The sequence below is a fragment of the Cupressus sempervirens genome, chromosome 8, assembly GCF_028749045.1.
Source record: "Cupressus sempervirens isolate cs-2001-9-10 chromosome 8, ASM2874904v1, whole genome shotgun sequence".
Classification (NCBI taxonomy): domain Eukaryota; kingdom Viridiplantae; phylum Streptophyta; class Pinopsida; order Cupressales; family Cupressaceae; genus Cupressus; species Cupressus sempervirens.
In genome coordinates, this window is record NC_143125.1 from 1,672,759 (window position 1) to 1,694,581 (window position 21,823).

The 21,823-nt window shown below is 36.8% G+C and overlaps 1 protein-coding gene across 1 annotated transcript in view; it reads left to right on the forward strand.

Moving 5' to 3' along the window:
- Positions 1-17,850: 17,850 nt before the first annotated feature.
- The window catches only part of LOC149541273 (uncharacterized), a 37,251-nt gene continuing 33,278 nt past the window's right edge, over positions 17,851-21,823 (forward strand). The window contains exons 1-3 of the mRNA XM_089796569.1: positions 17,851-21,191; positions 21,315-21,422; positions 21,566-21,666. Of these exons, the coding sequence (XP_089652695.1) occupies positions 18,315-21,191; positions 21,315-21,422; positions 21,566-21,666 (3,086 nt within the window). The 5' untranslated portion in view covers positions 17,851-18,314. The remainder of the gene's footprint in view (positions 21,192-21,314; positions 21,423-21,565; positions 21,667-21,823) is intronic.

A 21,823-nucleotide genomic window follows, 5' to 3' on the forward strand; every position in this document is an offset into this window, starting at 1 on the left:
AGCATTGAGTTTCTCTATATTGATTACTCTAAACCCGGACCCTCAACATGACACATGTGGAACCAGAAAACCCTCTCAAGAAGATGAGGAAAACCAGTCATACCTCTCACTAGGTATCATCCCATTCCCATCCTTAGTATGTAAAAGCACTCAAGGTATGGGCGGGATAAATATCTCCAACTCATCTTTTTAATGTGTTTTCCCAAAATATTAATTACTAGATTATCACTTATTACAAAGCTTACAATAGATTACCCTAGCACTAACCTCTTTGGGTCCCGAAACCCTACTGCAAGCCACTCCCAAAGATAGGTACCTAGATAAGCTCTCCCAAGCACATAAAATAGTTGTGTCCCATACCACAACACCCATAATGATCAAACTCAGTTCCTTAACAGGTAACCCAAAAAATTGGTTCTCTCAACCCAAGTAACCATAAATGCACCACATAGCAAAACTCTTAAATGCAACTTTTATGTTGAAACACAAGCTCATCATGATATTCAAAATAGAGAAACATCATAAAAGAAAACACAAAGACAACCTCTGGTGTATGTCCTAGTTGGCCAATCTAAACAACTCTTAGAAAAAATAACCATCATAAAAGATCGACATAAGACTACAAGTAAATACCAAAAGAAAACATAGATAAACAAGTCACACGTGTTAGTGTAAATAATTATTATTTACACTTTACTTAAGTTTACTTAGGATAAATGCATTATTTTATTATTTCTTAGGCTAGACACCTAGGAGTTTGCATACTCATACGAGTTGTCATGTTGACAACACAAGAGTAAGCAACTCTAATTTAGCACATAGTGTCTACAACACTAGAGTTTGCATAATCAACCGAGTTGTCATGTTGACAATGCAGTTGTTCACACTCTTAATTAAGCACATGGTGTCTACAATATAATTTTATGTGACACAACTTTATAGGCTTATCCTCTCATCATCACACTAACTCCAGTGCTTAATGGAGGAAAACCCACTCTTGGTGGACATGTGCTTATTTTTGAGGCTTATCATATTGCCAACTCCTAGACATTCTACAAGCATTCTAGAGGCCTTTATATATAGGCACTCCTGGTGTACTTGTACATCAATCAATACATCAATTGAATATCATATTGTTATTCTAATCATACTCTATTGGTCTATTTTGTGCTAGCTATTGTGCATCTTGGTCCTGGGTGATCTTGCCCCAAGGCAAATTCTTACATCGTATCAGAGCCATAGGAACGTCATTTCATAGCCATTGGAGACCATTCTTGCTTCACCTCTTTAAGGACACCTTGATTCAGATCCAAAGTATCCACAACTTTTGGGAGCATCTACAGCCAAAGTTGACCTCACCATTGCGTCTGGAGCATCAATTCGGTGAAAATTGACTATAAATTTGCCTATGTTGGGCCATAGTCAAAATTGAGGCAAATGATTTTTACAAAGCGAAACCCAAAGGCCCGATTTGCAAATTTGGTATGGTCATTTCTAGATTTGTTTAACTTAATTTTAGATCTTTTTTTTTGCAATTATTTTGGAATCTTCTACAATTTTTGAATTTGTATTTATAATTTTTTTTTAGGCCATCGGGCCTGCAAAGAACTTTTTTTTGTAGGAACCGAGTGGTGAAATCCTAGCCCCCATAGGATATTCAGAAGAATATTCCTTGTTATACCAATGGTTTAATACACAAATTTTGACCACGGCATTCACCAGATACTAGCAACCAAATTCCTCTTAACTAACAGACTGCACCGAACAAACTGGCGATCATAACATTTTGGCAAATCCAACCCAAGCCAACACACCGCTTCCCAACAACCTTGTCAACATCACATTATTTTAATGTCAACAGGTTTCTCTGTTTAACTTCCTTGTTGTGCTTTCCCACAATGAATGTGGGATTATATATCCCATCTCCCAACGTCCTCCACTTTACTAGTAATGGCAACGTAGATTCTGGCACCGACAATAATGTAGATGTCGCGGACCGCCAAAATCATTTTCTGACGTTGCTGCATCTGAGATTTGTCAGCCGACCAAATTTCTAGCCCTGACCTGCCACGTGTTGCTAGCTAACCCACCCATGTGGACTCCCTTCGCCACGTCTACCACCAAGGAGATAAATCAGCATCCATGTGGCACTAGTCAACTCCCTGCAGCCTAAACATGTTAGTCAAGACACCTCTATGACATGTCAGCCCAAGCATATATTTGTACTCTTGCACACATGATTTTATACTATTGACATCATCACTGACATCACTGCCACATCATTCAAGGAGGGCTTTTTGCTAACATCACCTTTTGATGTGATTAAATTTGACAGTCATTTGACCATCATCAGCAGGCTAGAATACATTGTTGTGACAGTCATTTGGATGTCAAATTTAACCTTGCAGTTTGTTGATCAGCCCCCTCTCCAGATTCAGTTTTGATTTGATAGTCTGACTTTGGGAGGCCATATCTCAGTCATTTAGACTCCAAATCAGGTGCAATTTTATTTATTTTTTTGACTAGAATTTCTTAAACTTTTCAATGGTGCTATTATTTTATGGTTTTGGTGCATGGATTTGTCAGGAATTATAGTTTTTGGTGATTGTATCTGTCTAATCCTTCATTTTGCAACTTCAAATACTCTGTATGAGCTCATCTAGACACATTTTAAGGTTCCATTTTTTTTTTTAAGTGAATAATTTTTCGTCTACTTTCTAGATTTGCAATCAAATTATAGGCTTGTAGATAGAAATATCACTTTTAGAAATAGGTCCTTTCTTTATGTTGTATAGCTTCAAAATTGTTGTATTTTTGAGATAAATTGTAAAGTTCTAGATTTGAACTATAAAAGGAGGTTGTAAATAGAAAAAATAGAAGTACACTAAGTCCATTTTGACAAAGTGGCCCATTTTAATTGCACTAAGTATAAAGTGCCAAATCATGCATTAGGGGGGGTTATTGATTTTTTTTGCATTTTGGGGGGGTGCATACATATATTGATCTCATGGAGTTTTGTTTCACATGTTGGTTTGGTGTTAGACCGAGATTGACAAAGAAGAACTATAAAAAATGGAGTGCCTTAATCATTGATCATCTAAGAAGAGAGCATAAGTATTTCCTTATCTATGTTCCAAAGAACTGCACTCTTACATTGATCTGCCACCTGTTAAAATATTTTCAAATGTCATTTATTTCAGTGCCAATCCTTATTGCTTTGAAGTCATTGACAAGTTCATGATCCTTATGACATTTGGATGGCTCTTTGGAAAACATATGAAGATCCTACAATTCCTCCATTTCCAAAAGACATTCTATAACCAGTCACTCTAGTTATGGTACCTTCAACTCCATATGAGATCACACATCCTGATACTCTTGTTGATTCTACTGATTCAATTCCAACCACAGATGCTCCTAATTCAGTGCAGCAAGATATACCATGTCTTCCTACTTCAACTTCATGGGATGACTTCCTTCCAGACATTACAGGGTTGTTTGTGGAGTCTCACATTGAAGATGTGGGAGACATCATCGATGACATCAATCTTCTCTTTGTCGAGGAGACTTCTTCACTTGTTGCGAGGGCACACTCTGACCCTCAACCTCCTTATCTTTCTAACATGATTGTGGACATTTCTTTACAACAATGGAGAAGCACTCTTTCACTTATGAGGAGCCATATCAGTCTTTGGAGATTGTATTCCAGTTTCCTCAGACATCATATTTTCTAAGGATTATTCCTACTAGTTGGGGAGCATTCTCTACTACACCTATAGTGCCATTTCTTCCTACAAGGAGGAGCATCATTCAGCTTTCATGGTGTAGCTTCTTCAGTCATCAAGGAGCTTCTATCATGGGTGTACATACATTATTAAAGGGAGGCGACATTGCTTCTCTTCCCAGATCTTCCTATCATGATGCTTCATCGTATTTGGCATTTGATTCAATTTCATCCATGGACATGTTACCTTGTTTGCCACCTTATTTTGGGCATCCACCAAATTGGTTCATGGCATCTTCATTTATCAAGGACTTGTCGACATATGAGTAGACTTCAGAGGCATCATCCACATCATACTGCATATGGATCCCTCTTCCATCTTCTTATCCACAGTGGGAAGCATATTTGCACCTATACTTGGTGTATCTTCTTCCTCAAGGGAGAAATGTTGTTTGTCGACATTGGATTTTCTTTTGTCTTCAAGCACTCATCATTATGAGATCCCTCACTGGGGGGGAATTTCATGGAGAGATTCTCTATTGTATATGCATGATGTATGTCATAATGGGGGGGTCTTGTTTACTCCATCCATACATGCATCTTTCTTTATTGTACTTATCTCTCTTTTTGGGGGAGGGTTTTTCCCATGAGGTTTTCCCTCTTTCTCCATTTTCAGAGAGATTTCATTGCATTTCAGCATTGCATTTGTAATTGGGTACCTAACATGTCTTGTTTGAGATCTTTGTTCTTGATTTTTTCTAAAAATCACAAATCCTGATTTTTGCAACTTCAAAGGCTTCATTTAGGCTCATATAGACACATATTCAGGTGTTATTTTTTTTGAAAGTGCATGATTTTTTGTCTACTCTCTAGATCTAGTATGAGTTTAGAGTAATTATGAGTAGCACTTTCAAATTTTGGTCTCATTTTGGCCTATTGGCACTTGTAATTAATTAGATCCTTGAGAGGTTTTGTGTCTTATCTTGTTGAGTACAATATAGCTTCATATTTTTTGTTGTAACCAACAAAATCAAAAGTCCACTTAGGCCCTAAATTGGCAAGTGGCCATTGTAATCTCAGTAAATATAAAGTGTCAAATCATGCATTAGGGGGGTTTCTTTTTCTTTTTCTTGCATTTTGGGGGTGCATACATTATTTGATCTCATGGAGTCATGCCAAAAGTGTCACTTTGGTTTAAGATTCAAATCGACAAAAAGGAACTATCAGAAATGGTGTGCTTTGATGATTGATCATCTAAGAGAACATAAGGAAGTGTTTCCTTATCTATATTCAAAGATATTTCCACCTAATACTAATTGGGGACATCTTTCTCTTCTTCGTTTTATGTATAACAGTATGAGTAATAAATCTTTTGCTCCTCTTAGTAAGGCAAGTAGTCTTCATGACGTTTGGATGTGTCTTTGGGAAGCATATGGAGATCCACGAGTCCCTCCATTACTAGAGGACATTCTACCTCTAGTCATTCCAGTTGTGGTACCTACAACTCTAGTTGAGATCATACCTCATGATGCTCCTATTGCTTCTATTAATCTAGTTCCAATCACAGATGCTCCTGATTCAGTGTAGTAGGAAATACCGTGTCTTCCTATTTTAACTTCATGGGATGACTTCCTTCATGACATTGCAATGTTGTTTGTGGAGTCTTACATTGAAGATGTGGGAACATTATTGATGACATCCATCTTCTCTTTGTTGAGGATAATTATTCTTCACTTGTTCCGAGGGAACACTTTGACCCTTGACCACTTGATCTTTCTTTTGAGACTGACATGATTGTGGACACTTCTTTTCAATAGTTGGAGGAGGACTCTTTTACTTCAAAGGAGACATATCAGTCTTTAGAGATTGTATTCCAGTTTCCTCAAACATCATATCTTTTAAGGATTCTTCCTACTAGTTGGGGAGCACTCTCTACTACACCTATGGCACCACTTCTTTGTACAAGGAGGAGCATCATTCAGTTTTCATAGTGCAACTTCTTTAGCCATCAAGGAGCTTCTTTCATGGGTGTGCATTCATCATTGAGGGGAGGCTACATTGCTTCTCTTCCTATATCTTCCTATATCTTCCTATAAGGATGATTCCTCGTCTTTGGAGTTTGATGCACTTTCATACATGGACATGTTACCTTGTTTGCCATTCTTTCGGGCATCCACCAAATTGGCTTCTGGCATCTACATTCATTAAGGACTTGTCAACATACGAGTAGACTTCAGAGGTAGCATCCATAGCATACTGCATATGAATTCCTCATCAATTTTCCTATCCACAATGGGAAGTATACTTGCACCTATACTTGGTGTATCTTCTTCCTAAAGGGAGAAATGTCATTTGTAGGTATTGGATACTTTTTTGTCTTCATGACATCCTTGTGGGAGATTATTCAATATGGGGATACCATCACGTATTTTTTCTTATTGGGGATATATGCTTGTACATGCATGATGTATGGGGGGTCTTGATTACTCCATCCTTGCATGCATCTTGTATTTCTTCATCTCTCTTTTTGGAGGAGGTTTTTCCCATGATGTTTTCACTCTTTCTCCATTTTTCAGAGAGATTGCATTGCATTGCATCTCATTATATGTAGAGCATTGCATTTGTACATGGGTACCTAACATGGCCTAGTAGTCGAGACCCAGATTGCATCTTGCATTTAGCTTTGTGAGCTTAAGTGCATTCCCCTGAGTTGTGCTTAATGGGGGTGTTAGTATAAATAATTAATTATTATTACACTTTACTTAAGTTTACTTAGGTTAATGCATTGTTATATTAGTTGTCATGTAGACACTTAGGAATATGCATAGACATATGAGTTGTCTTGTTGACAACACAGGAGTTAGCAACTTATTTAAGCACATGGTGTCTACAACATCTCTTTATGAGATACACCTATGTAAGCTTATCCTCTCATCATTGCACAAACTCCTATGCTCAATGGAGAATAATCCACTCTTGGTGGACATGTGCTTAGTTTTGATGTTTATCTCTTTGCTAACTCCTAGTCATTCTAGTTGCCTTTATATACAAGGCACCTCTATGATGTATTCATCTCATATCCAATTATCTCATATCCAATCATCTAATATCCATTTTCATTTTATCATCATTTGTCTCTGTTGTGCTATCTACTGAGCTTCTTGATCTTGGTGTTGAATTATTGCCTTAGGAAAATTCTTACATGGTATCAAAGCTACACCAAATTCTTACAAGATGATTGATGAAGATGATTCGAGAAGAAGAGATAACAAAAGGACCTAGAGGAAAGGTTGAGTTATGAGAAATTACAATGGGCACTTGATTAGTTAGACCTTGACAAGGTAATGTGATTGTTTAATCATAACCTAAGTGGAGAAGACAATTGCATTGGAGCCTAGAAGAAGTGATCAAAGAAAGACCAAATTAATAGGCTTGACTGAGCAAAAGAGCAAAAGATTAAGGAACTAGAAGTATATGTCGAGTGATGCTAGATTTGAATGAGTGACAGTATAAGTCAAGCAAAATACAATGTCAACCAAGCATCAATATCAACCAAGTATAAAAAAGTATGATGAAAATAATAGTTTGTATCTACCGAGTAATTCAGTGATGACCGGGTGTCAAAACCCAATGTTGGCCAAGTGACAACATTTGACAATTTAGTAGAAACTCTCGACTTCCAACTGACATAATTGAATTCTTGGAATCTAGAAAACATGTTGAAGATAAGGATGGATGACCTAGAGCATTTAATTTAAGGGAAACTATGTTTGAGCATTTTGAGGTATGGATTCAAAGAGAAGTTTGGAAAAGTTTCTAGAAGAGAAAGAAGGAAACAAAAAGATGGAAGGATTTAATGAATTTGACCTAACCCTAAGATCAATGTTGATGTTTAAGTGGAAAAAGATTAGAACTACTTATTTAAGGAGGCACGAGGGATAACCTAATAAGGTTGGAGTAGTTGTTGATTTGATTGATTGGTGAGGATGAACAATGAAGAGTTGAGGTGTAGAGTAATTACTTGAAGGGGTGCCAAGTGAATCGATAATGGAGATGATAATGCAAGCCAGTCAATGAGTCAATTGTTGAACCAAATTTGTGATCGGTATTTGCAAAGTCAGTTGTATTTATCAGATCAACCTGATGTTACTTTCCAACCACTATATCAGTTTGAAATCCTTTAATCAAGGTTAATCTAACATTCATTTATAAATCCTTTAATCAAGGTGATATTCTAATGGAATGTTCTAAAGCCATCTAACTAGGCCACTCCTAACAAGGTGATTAAATCATTTAACAAGGTCACATTAAACAGTGTATTTTGTAACCTTTAATAGGGTTGGCTCCTCATAGAGCTCACTTCAGAAGAGTGAAAAAATAGTAGCGCGTTACTGGTAGTTTTTTCCAAATTGGGTTTTGACATTAAATCTTGGTGTCATACTTGTGTAGATTTTATTCGAGATGTTTTATTGTTAATTTTTTACATTCTACAAAGTTTGGTACTACTAGGACAATGGACTACAAGTTTTATGTTGTTGATTATTTTCTATAGAGACCAAACTACTTAATAATTGCATCTGAAGTATCTGAAGTCACTAAAAGTTGAATTTGTACACCTGAACTTGAGGTTAACTAACTCACTCCCCCCCCCCATCCTCTTAGTTATTCTAAAAAATTCTAATACTAATTTGGACTAGAAAGGGAACTAATAAAAAATATCTATGTTGATAATCATGTTAATAGAGATGGTAAAGAAATTTGCTCAAACTAGAAGACATTCCCCAATTCAAGTGCACCATGTAAGTATGTCAGACCATTCTCCTAATTCATGCAATATTTATTTTAAGGCTTTGTCTAGTCACTCTCATGAGAGGAGAAAGCACAATTTCTTTAAGCTTAATATGTCTCTAATCCATGACCAAGATTTACTCAATATTATTAAGATGACTACTAATCTAGTGAAGATGGGTAATATGATAAGTCACCTAGAGATATGTCAGGAAATCTTGTTGATGCTTTGAGAATTATCTTTTAGATTATTAGAAATAACTCTATTGATAAACATGGTGAAGAAAATTATTTGCAAAGGAAACTTAATGATGCTGAAAAGCAACTCCAAAATCTTGGAAATTATGAGAAGTTAGAAAAGGATTTGATTCAAACAAAAAGGGAGCTTAGAAAACTACAAACTTATGATATTCAAGATCATAATATCAGAGAAAAGATGAATTGGCTCCCTGAGGGTGATAAAGGATCTATATACCTCTTTAACCTTATTAGGGTTGATAAAAAAAAGGATCTGATAGCAAAGATCTAGGTTGATAACAATGTTAGTAGAGATGGTAAATAAATCATGGATACATTTTATGAGTTTTACAAAAACCATTTTTCCTATGAACATGATCATGATAGCCAAAAAACTTTGGAAGGTTTCCTTAGATTGGCCCATAAACAAAATTCAAAGGAGGACTATTCTATACTAAGTCAATGCATTGACTTGGGTGATATTAAAGATGTTATCAAGCCTATGGCCAATGGGAAATCTCTAAGGATAGATGGTCTTTTGCTTGATTTTTACAAAGAAAAATGTGAATGGGTCAGTATTGAATTATTGAATCTTTATATGAATTCTTTTGAGAAGTGTTCATTAGGAAGGGACATCAATAAATGATTCATTAAGTTGCTTCACAAAGGAAGGGATAAAATGCAAGTGAGAAATTGGAGGCCAATAACATTGTTGAATATGTCATACAAAATTATAACCAAAGTCCTAGCAAGAAGATTTGTCAATATGTTGGGAAAGATCATTTCAGTTACTCAAACATATTTTATCAAGGGTAGATATATTCTACAGAATATAATTACTAGTTGGGAGGCTATGTATGTTGATTTTGATGAAAGATCAACCCCACAGCTCCCAAGAATCACCTGCATGCAAACACCTATCACAAAAAGATAGAAGCAAAGCTATGGAGGCTAGAATTCCCAGATCCATAAATGAGACATTCTTGATGAGTAAAAAAAGAGATTGTTATTATCAACAGTGAATTGATGTGAATAATTATAAAGAGAGATCATCCTTATAAATGAGATCAAAACCCTAACAGGTAACTAACCTAGGTTGCAAGATAATAATTAATAAAAGAATTAATTATTATATGCCCAAAGTTTAGCTTAAGCAAACTAGAGATAATAAGTGACTTAATAATAAAATCAATATGATTCAATTAATAAGAGAAAACTTTATTACTCTAATACCTCCCCTTGAGATAAACTTAGGGAGTAGCTTAAAATCTAGAAACTACTACTAAAAGTAAAATTGGGTCGCGATAACAAGGCCTGATGAGGTACCCAAACACAACCAAATCTCTAAAAAAAGGAGAAATGGAGAAAACCACATGGGAAAAACCCTACTCCAAAAAGAGATGGAAATAATGCTGGAAATAACTAGTGAAGGACTGGAGAAGCCTCCAAACTAGGGAATGTCCTAGAAGGTAAGAACAAAAGATGATCATGAAGAACACCATTGAACCATGAAGATGCAAACACTACCAAATTGCTGATATGAAGAACCTCCACTATAGAGAACATGACTAGGTAGAGAAGAATAAGTCTGAAGAGCTGATCAATCGAAGATGGAAGGTATCTTCATAGCCTCCAAAAACATGAATGAAAGAATGTTTATATGGTAAATGACCCATCTCACTGAAATGCATAAGTATCTAGCCACTGCAATTGCCTAGTACATAGGATCAGATAATGAATACATAGCTCACTCTACCTAACCAAGAAAGCAATAGAACTAACATGACCACCCTATAATGCTGAGAGGTAAGATATGAACACTGAAACTAAATGCAATATCTCCTACAGAAAGAAGAACCAAGAACATTGAGAGTACAAAAGAAGTACAAACACCTATAATGGCACGTGTCATCGACACATCATGAGGCTATTGACATGAAAGGAATACTCACTTGACAAAGGAAGATGGAAAATATGGCCAACATGAAACCCCCCAAGGCACTTTATAATGTAGTGCGAGTACAACAAAACACAAAGATATGCAAGATCCCAAAATGTAAGAGTGCCACTTTATCTTAGTGTGTTTGTAAAAATACTACCAAAGGATGTCAACAAATAGTAAAAGAAACATAAAGTTGATACAAGAGATTATACAACCCATGAAAAATCATCTGAAGCAACAAAATCAATCTCTGGACCTAAAACAACCAAGATATCCACCAAAATGCAAAAAAAGCAAAAAATTGAATGGGACGTGCCTCGAGCAGAATCTCGAAAATAGAATGTCTCAAGATATGTCTCTTGGAGTGTAAAATACAACTCCTGACTTTGACAGCCAAAATATCCATAAAAATGTTGGAAATAACAATGGGAAAGTAAACTCTAGGGGGAGGGGGGTGAATCAGTACTTCAAAACTTTAATTGTAAAACATTCACCACACATCCATATCATGATTTAGCATGTAAATTGAAATAGCTAGCTACACATGTTCGTTCATAACATGAAACAAATAATACACAACACAATAAGTTTGTTACCCATAAACCCTCCAATGAGAAGGTAAAACTTGGGTGGGGATGACACCCACAAATCTTCACTACTGCAGTTGTAAAGTGTATCCAATTAAGGTTACAATTGTTTGATCATAAACTTTGATCTACCCTATGAAATGTCTGCCCTATTGAAGGCTTACAAAGACTTTTAAATCACACCCTATTAAAGGATTTCAACACCATGTTAAAAGTGTGCCTTGTTAGAGGACTTAAACTTGCAATAAAATAAGCACTCGATTAAGAGATTTACACAAGCCTGTTAAGACTAATATGTTAGGAGATTTTCTCTACATCACTTATTAGATGATTCAACACCATGATCCTTTGGTTAGCAGTTTGCTGCTAGATATCAGATCTTCTCTTTCCAAGTATATCCTTGATCCTTCTGATCATATATGTCTCCTCTATCCTTTAACTCCTCTGCTCTATTCTATCTAATTCTGTAGTTCATAGCTCTACCATAAACTCCATGGTCACCATGAATGCTCTCTCTCTACACTTAACATTCGTTCTTCTCCTCTCATACACACATGCAAACTATTTAGGGTTTTCCCTCCTTAAGAAGACTTGGGTGAGCTAGGGTTTGGTAGGAATCAACAATTGTGATTCATTAATACATCCCTTTTTCTGATTGGTTGCATGTACTACATAGGGATTCTTAATATACCTTCATATATATATTTTAGAATCGTAAAAAAATCCTTAAGTTGGCCCAAAAATAATTTACATAGGAATTTGTGCCATTACAAACAACTATGCCAAAAATTGTTTACTCAACACTTGATAGCTTTGATGCTTGGCATTCACCATATCCTTAATGTTGTAACTTGGTTCCTGAATGACTCGACATCCACTATTTTACTCAACATATATGACTTGCTGGGCACTTGAGTGACTTGACACATACCATCCGCTCGACACTAACTATGATTATTGCTCGGCATACACTACTTGCTTAGCACATATTGAGTTTTTTTAAGTAATGACTTAAGTGTTTTGTCACTATCTTATCAAAACCAAAATGAGATCAACAATCTCCCCCTTTGACATGAGTGGCAAAAACACTTTGTCATGCATATACAACCTAACTTATGTGCATAACTTAGATAATCTATATACATTACTTGGCTCTCATACAAAATTACAAAATTTGCAAAACTGATGACATAACTATCATACCTTATTGCACCAATAATTTACAACTCCCCCTAAGTTCATATTTCGTTCATGTAACTAAATTTTGTACACCTGTTGAGTAAGTGTGTGATCTTTTGTTGTTCCCTATTTTTGCATGAGTACTCCCCCTGACTCAAAATTGTACTATGCATTTGTCAATATGCTTTCTCATTTCCCTTTATTACAAAAACTTTATAATTCGCCTTTTTTGACACTTATGTCATTTGGGTGGTACATTGATAGTGTGTTTGTCCATAAATGTTTTGTGGACCCCCATGATTATTTCAATGTTGCATCCCATTTATTGCATGCTACCTCTAGAGAGTGGTATTGAACATCTAGTTGGGTAGAAAGGTCAACTAGGCTATCATGTGTTGAAAGTTTATTATCTTTCTTCATCAATGTTTCAGCGAAGGCTATTTCCTTATGCAATACTTCCATGTGTGGGGTCAACATGGACTGAATACTAATCAAGGTAGCCCTTATGTTTGCATTTTGTGTTTGTAGCACAACTAACTTACCTTGAGTAGATAGTAGTCTCTGAAAATGAGTTTGGCTTTGACTAGGAGATAGTTTCAATGTTGTACCTGTGGATTATAGATCTCCTTGCGGCCGGTCAATAGCCCTCTATACTTCTTGTGTGAATAAATTCACATCATAAAGCTTTGTATATAGAGAAATATATTCTCCAACACCTTTTCACATCCTCCATTTTGGTTGCTAAGTAAACTTGCCTTAGTGCAATAACACTATAAATCTTTTCAAGAACTTTAGAGTGAAACTTCTTTTCAGACCATTCTAGAAATTTAACATTGTAATCTAGGTCTTCATCCCTAATGTTATTAGCTGTGTTGATTAGTTGCTCAATGATTGGTTTTTCCTCACTCGGCTTTGGTAGACTAAATGCGTAAATTTAACATTGTAATATAGGTCTTCATTCTTGATCTTATCAACTATGTTGATTAGTTGCTCAATGATTAGTTTTTCCTCACTCGAATTTGGTAGACTAAATGTGTCAAGAAATATCTCTTCAATGTCATGAAGTACTTGCTGCTACTTATGCTCTTGTCTAAGCAACTCTTGTTGTTTCTTCCTTTCAAGAACTTCCTTTAGAATGATCACTTGTTCTATGGTGATTGATGAAAGGTCAAACTTTGGTAGTTCAATCACCTCATCTAAGTTTACACCTCCATAAGATGTACCTTCATCATATTTAGATGTACTAGGACTAGGCCTTGATATTTGTAGGTGTGTAGCATCTATACTTGGTCGTTGAAGAGTATGACTAGTATGAGGTCATACAAAAATTGGTAGGGTAACCAAGGTCTGTATAACAATTTGTTCCTCTATCCTAGTAATCAAAATTGACTCTTCAGTCCTATCCTTCTCCTTCACTTTGTTGTCATCTTCACCTTGCAATTGCGAGATAGGTGCAGAGCTGGCTTCCTGGCCTATGTGGACTTCTGTCCCATCCTTCTCAATAGTTAATATTGTTTGCATTAAAGGATTTGGCATAAATGTGCTGATATCTGGTGTCATTGCATCTTTCATCTGATACACCACAATGGGCAATACAATTTGTGTATCACTTGTGACACTTGTTTGTTCTTTAACTTTTGTAGATTAAGGGGGCACTTTAGATGTTTCTTGTGATTTCTCCCCTATGGATGTCAATTTTGCCTTCTCAATCTCATCTACTCTCACTAATATAGGATGGCTACATAATTTAGCTACAGTGGTGGAGTTAATCAAAAGGTTCTCCATTTCTTCATCTATCAAGGGATTGATGTCCTAAACAGAGTTGTTAGGAACATCCTTAATTTGTATTGAGTCTTGGTGACTCACTTGGTCTACATGTGGGGGACTAGCACTCGACACTTGTACCTCTGGTACATTCTGATCATTTTGCTACTCGTCATTAGCTGTAGCCTCTGCTACTGTTGTTATTTCAGTAACTCCCACATGACCATCCTTCACTTGGACTTCTCGTCCTTGTTCATCTTTCTTATCTCCAACTTCCTTAGGAACTTGATCACTTGGCTTTTTTGTTTCAACCCATAGATGACTTTTTATAAATGGGTGCTTGTTGGACAACCTCTTCAATGTTATTTTGCAAAATGTTAAAGTCTCAATATTTGGGGCAAATATCCCCTTGAATTTTCTCATAGCTTTTGTCATCATTTCCTTATCCAAAGCAAACATTACTCTAGCAAGCGTAGTCTCCCTAATCTATCTTTCTATTGTTAAACTATACTACCACTTCTACTCAACTTGGTCATAAAGACTATTTGGCAGTGAATTGACAATCTTTATAGCTATGGTCTTAAATGTAGCCATTATCACATATATAGCTTCTTCCACCTTATTTTGATCAATCTTTCCTAACTTATCAAATACAACATGTGCAAAACCAGACAAATCTGCATTGTTCTTAACATTTTCACATAAGTTGTTTATATCTAATGAGGGATTGTGGCTTACCACTCGAAATTGATTGATGTCATCTAATTTTGTCCTCTCCTCATCTGACTCAGTTGCTAGAGTATATTTTCTCCTTGCATATATATTCTTTATAGGTTGGCTCGGTTCTGTTGAGGCAATAGTCCTCTTTCCTTTTGGTTTATTTGTCTCATTTACTTGCGTGGTGGTTGCCCTAGTGCTAGACCTGGTAGTAGGTGCCCTGAGGGTAGATAAAGTTTTTCCATATGTCATCAACCCTGTACCAATTTTTTTTGTGAAAGGGAGTTATATTTTAGAAAATTTTGTCACCTGCCAAAAGGCCTTTGATTGTGCTAAGGTTTCCACTCAACATGTGTGCATGTTATTATTAGAGAAAAAGCTTATGATAGGATTGAATGGAAATTTATTGTGATGCTCCTTGAAAGCTTGTAATTTTCATAAATTTTTATCCAAGATGGCCGTAACCTTTATGAATGGTACAAGTGCCTTAGTGGAAGTTAATGGTACTAGATATAATCACTTTGACCTCACCAGGTCAATTAGGTAAGGTTGCGCCCTTACACTTGCATTGTTTGTTTTAGCGGCTAATGCCTTATTTTACCTATTAGTAGATGATACAATCTCTCCAAAAGTTGATGACAACATGCTGCTCAATGGAGATGAACTTGCAAATATCCAATTTGTAGATGTTACTGCTGTTATTATTAAGATGTTAGAAGAGAATGTTTGCCATCTTAAGAACAAGCTATTTATAAATTTCTTTTCCTTAGGGAGTAGAGTATCCCTTCCCAAGTTTATCATGTCAAGCTGGGAGGATACTCCCCCCATATGCTACAATAAATATTCCTTGGTTTAGGGAGGTCTTAGGCATCTAATTAGATACCAGGGAATCCCCTTCTCTATTAATTTAAATCTAAAAGAAATGTGGGAATGGATTTTAGGAAAGTTTGATGAAAAGATGAACAAATAAAACAACCAATACATTTCCTTGTCATGAAGGCTTCTTATTTGCTAAGAAAATCTCTCTTCGTGCACAACCTACTATGCTTCAACTTGGCTCTCTAATCAAGCTCTTAACAATTTGCAAAAGAAAATAAGGGACTTCTTTTAGTCTAAGGGGAAGGGAAACAAGAAGAGCCATGTAGTAAGATAGAGTTGGTGCACCACGAGTAAGGATTTAGAAGTTTTGGGGTTGAAAGATCTTATAATTCAAGGGAATTCTAGCAATCAAATGGATTTCCAAAGCTTCTTAGGGAGAGGAATCATGAAAAGTTATAATAAGAAATAACATAGCTAGGGATACCCCACTAAGCGTCAGTACTTGGAAAAGGTCTTCGTATGAATGACTAGTTATTAAGAAAATAGGAAATTAAGGTTGCAAGATCTAATGTGTTTAAATCAATTTGGAAAAGAGGAGACAATCTTAAACACTCGATCTCAAATAATAGTGTTCTTGATGAGAACAAGAGGATCTGTGGAGATAAATCTATGCGGTAGAATCTCTATTATGGAAATAAGTCACTTGCTCTGGTCCAATGTTGCTTTGCTTAAAAATGGGAAAACAAAGGAATTAAAGATTTTGCAGATATCATTCTAAATGTGGAGCTTATGAGTTGGCAACAATTATAATTCAACTTTGATTCACTTCAATCTCAATGGAGAACATATACTATGCTAAGAGAGACTTGAAGGACTTCAAACCTAGCAAGGCAATGTAGGGAAAATAATGACGCAATTGCTCAACACAAATGACTATATGGTACCTTGCTCCCTTTGACCAAAACCAAATACATCTCTAAGCTTCTCATAGACTCAAATGACATATTGAAGCACCTTATTATTGCTTGGACTGTTAACTTGGATGCCCCTTTCATGGACTAAAAAGTTGATTAATCTTTGGCATAGACCCATTGAGCCTAAAATCACTTGCTTCGTATGACATTTCCTCCTTCATAGTCACCCGTCAAAAATCCTAATGGGGAGCCAAACATTTGTACCCATTGTAAATGTTGTGAATATTCTAGATATGTCTTCTTTGAATAAAACTTTGCTTATGAAGTGTAGGGTTTGTTTGGCCTATATCTTAACAACAATAATAGTGCTTACCATGCTACTAGTAGAAAATTCTCGACTCTCAACAAAAGCAAAAACTTGTTTTGGTCTATATTTTCTATTTATATCCTATGCACATTTGGAAATTAAGAAATGATGATATTTTCAGTAGTAAATTTAGGTACCTTATCGAGTCTCTGCAAAGACTCATATAGCAGGTCATTGTTGTGCAATTCACACTGATATTCAAGATGAAAGATTACAAGTTTCTGAAGCTTACCAATGAAGGAGCAATGGAGAATCAAAATAAGGAGAAGCTGTACAAATACACTACCAACAAACAAACTAAAGACAAATTTGATATCACACTGAGCTAGTTCATTAAACAATTGAATGAGAATAGGCGCAAAGAAAGCCAAAACAATGTGAAATCCTGCTCAAGTTGTACCTATTACAACACTTTTGCATGTTACTAATCTACTTCCTAGAACAACATATGACACACCCATTTCCTTGCTTATAGAGATGCCAAAGTTGTGAACTTTTATATGGTCGAATAAGGTAGAGCACATAGATCTAATAACTAGTTTGATCATGTAATGTAGATATTTTGTATATGTCCTCTCATTTCCCTTAAGAATTTTCCTTGGTTATGTAAACTCTACTCCTAGATTACTTATATTTAATAGAAAAAACAAATCTTGTAAAGAATTTTCTAGGATCTTGAAACTCTACTCCTAAACTACTTCTTACATTTAATAGAAAAATTAAATCTTATAATGTTTTTATAATTCTATTATAATAAAATTTCAATTAAGATTATGTTAATGGCACTAACAACAAAGATGCTGAATAAATAAATGACAGGACATGCAACATTCAGACGTTTATTAAAATGAAATTGGTAGTTACAATTTTACCTGGGATCGGCAGTTTTCAGATTTGCTTGTGGTGGCTCGCGGCCGTAGACTCACAGTGGTGTTAAATATCAGGAAACACTACTCGAATCCTCCTTAGAAGCCTGCACCCAAATCTATCAACAAATCACTGCCAAAGTGTGATTGATATTCCCAAATAGAAATTCAGCAATGCCATAAGGAATACTCGCAGATAGCATTACAGATAGCTGGCATAAGGCATCCCTGATTATTAAGGCGGTGAAGAGCAGAGTTATTAATATAATTAAATTCGGATTGGAATGATGATGATGGGACTGCCGATGGGGATCAGCCATTGAAGGGAGCAAACGCTATATAGACGGTGCCGAATATAGCAGTCATAGAGTTCTTAGGACAAAACCCTAAAACTAAGGTTAGGGTTTTTGATGGGTCGGAAGAAGGCAGGCGTAGCCGCAGGGGACGAAGCCCCTGCCGCTCAGAGCGGTAAAAGTAAAAAGAAGAATCTGATCGTTGATGATGATGAATACGCGATTGTCGATCCAGTGGCTGACAACAACACGGATGCCGCTCTGGAGGATGAAGTTTCTGCTTCGCTCAAAGGTATGTCTTTGAATAATAGTAACAATAAGATTGATGAGGATTCTGTGAGTCAGGTTTCGTCGATTGGAGGTAAGAAGAGAGGGAAGAATAGAAAACAATCTAAGCAGGATTTGGATGATTTTGACGATGAGGATTTGGAGGCTGTTGATGGGCTTGTAAATGCAAATGGCCATGGTGGGAAGAGGGATAATAAAAAGGGAGGCGGCGCTAAGGGGAAAGGAAGACCCGATATGTTTTCCTTGTTGGCAGACATGGAGGAGAAGAATGATGGGGATGGTGGAGATTCTGCTGTTGTGGATGAAGTGGGGGGCGGCGATGTGGACGATGAATCAGTTGAAGTAGTTTTTACAGGAAAAAAGAAAGCCAAGGGCAGGAAGGTATCGTTCCAGAAGGAGGAAGTCGACAGCGGTCCAGATGCAGACGTTGATTTGGGTGAACCGAGTGAACTGGTTTTTGCAGGAAAAAAGAAGGCCAAGGGTAAGAAAAGTGCAATTGAACAGCAAGAGCATGAACTTGAAGAGGTTAGGGAGACCCTGCCAGAAGAGGAAGAGACTATTATTAGTTTTAGTGGCAAAAAGAAGGGGAAGAAGGGTAGTCAGAAGAAGCTTGATGAGGACAAGGAACCTTATTTTGTTGATGTAAAGGAGGATGGTGATAATGATGATGAGGATACCTTTGTTTTTTCTGGAAAGAAGAAGGTCAAAGGTAAAAAAAATGCATCGTTAAAAACTTCAATGCTGAATGCGGGGCTTTTGGATGAAGACGATGTGGAAGGAGATAAATCAGTGGACAGTTTTCCATTGGAGGAAAAACTCGAGGACAGCGAAGTAGATGATTTGATTCAATTTACAGGGAAAAAGAAGGGGAAGAAAGTGAAAAAGACAGGGAAGATGGTGGAAGGCAATGTCAATGCTGATGCAAAGGATGATGCGCTCATAATTGATGAGGGTCAAAAGCAAGAAGAGCCTGCAAGTGTTAAAGAGCCACTACCTCCTAGTGATTCTATTGTATCTAAGAAACAGAAACAAAAGAAGAAGAAAAGTGGAAGAACTGTCCAAGAGGAAGAGGACTTGGATAAGATTCTCGCTGAGCTAGGTGAAGGTCCAGAACTGTCCAAGACCACAGTACATGAAGTGCCTAAATCAGAGATCATTGAATCTGAACCGTCAAAAGCAGAAGCATTGCCAGATGAACTTGGTGCTGAGCCTGAAGGGCCTGGGGAATCAGCAGCAGCAAAGAGAAAGAAGAAAAAGAAGGAAAAAGAGAAAGAGAAGAAGGCAGCAGTTTTAGCTGCTGAAGAGAAGGGCAAAGCAGAGAGCAAAGAGGAAAAAACTAAGGAGGTCAAAGGAAAGATTCCAGACAAGAAGGTTCCAAAACACGTAAGAGAAATGCAGGAAAGGTTGGCAAGATTGAAAGAAGAGGAGGAGAGAAGGAAGGTCGAGGAAGAAGAGAAGCGAAGAAAAGAAGAGGAAGAGCAGCGTAGATTAGAAGAATTGGAAAGACAGAAAGAAGAGGCCAAGCGCAGGAAGAAAGAACGGGAAAAGGAAAAACTTCAGAGGAAGAAAGCAGAGGGCAAACTACTAACTGGGAAACAGAAGGAAGAAGCTCGCAGGTTGACTTTAATGAGAGAGCAGTTCCTTGCCCAAAGTGGCGGTGTATCTGATGTCTCAAAGGAGGAGCAAATTGTTTCAGCACCCAAGAAACCAAAGTATGATACGAAAAAGAAAAAGCGTGGTCCTGCTACTACTGATTCTGCAGCTTCTCAGCAAGCTATGCTAACAGAAGACCATGATATCCAAGATGAAATTCCTCAAGAGGCATATGATAGTAAAGCAAAGGAAGAGACTGGTGCATTGATAATTGACCCTGTTGAGAGTGAGGCTCACATGGATGTTGAGCAGGAGAAAATGGAAACTGAAGAGGAAGAGGAAGATGATTGGGATGCTAAAAGTTGGGATGATAAAGATGTAGCTTTACATGTTAAAAGTGCTTTTGCTGAAGAGGAAGAGAGTTCCATAAGCAACAAAACTAACAGGAGTTCTGGTGGGCCTGTGTCTAAATCTCTTGTAGCAAAAAATACAGCTGCTGCACTCGTCTCTAAATCAGCACCCATGTTGAGTGTAGCAAAGCCTGCCCCTCCAGTTAAACAACCTGTGCCTGTAAAGCAGGTTCAGCAAATGCAACCTGAAAGTGAAGAAGACTCCGAAAGTGAAGAGACTGAGAGTGAAGATGAAAACACAGAAGATAACAAGCGACCTGCAGCATCAAGGAAGCGAGACGTGAGGAAAGCAGAAGCATTATCAAAAAGGAATGCAGATGATTTGCGTTCACCTATTTGTTGTATTCTTGGTCATGTCGATACGGGCAAGACAAAGTTGCTCGATTGTATTCGGCGAACAAATGTGCAGGAAGGTGAGGCAGGAGGTATCACTCAACAAATCGGAGCCACATATTTTCCAATGGAAAACATACGGGAGAGGACAAAAGAATTGAAGTCAGATGCTAATTTAAGGGTACCTGGTTTACTAGTTATTGACACTCCTGGTCATGAATCTTTCACAAATTTGAGAGCTCGAGGTTCTAGCTTATGTGATATTGCAATATTGGTTGTGGATATTATGCATGGCTTGGAACCACAGACACTTGAGTCACTAAATCTGTTGAAAATGCGGCATACACCCTTTGTAGTTGCCCTGAATAAGGTAAGTCCGTCTTGTAGTTTCAGTGTGTATTCAGTATCTATACGCTCATATTATCTATGAAATTTTTCCCACCTTCAAAATTGTTGACACAAAGGGCTTTTGCTGTGTGCTTTACTTATTAAGGTGGACAGGCTTTATGGTTGGAAGGCCCGTCCAAATGCTCCTATAAGAATGACATTTAAGCAACAGTCAAAAGATGTTCAAAATGAGTTTGAACACAGGCTCACTCAGGTTTGGCTTTGATATGGTTCATTTTTCTATGACGCATAGGATGAAAAAGTTTTTCTTTTTAAATTAGGGCTTGAAGATTGGAAATATTTAATAAGGCTTTCACACTGTTCTTCAAACTTGACTACTTTTTGTAATGAATGTAGGTTATAACAGAGCTCAAAGAACAAGGACTGAATTCTGAGCTGTATTTTAGAAATAAAGAAGTGAAGAAGTATGTCAGTATTGTGCCAACTAGTGCAATCAGGTATGATTCAAGCCAAATTATTAAAATCTACTGAATTTAGCATGACAGAAAAGTCAAAGGTGAATTTTAGTGGTTATTATTCACGTGTGTGTGTGTGCAATTGCTGAATGGGCTTCAAGCACAGGGCTGGATGATCCATGCATTAGGGATCTACAGT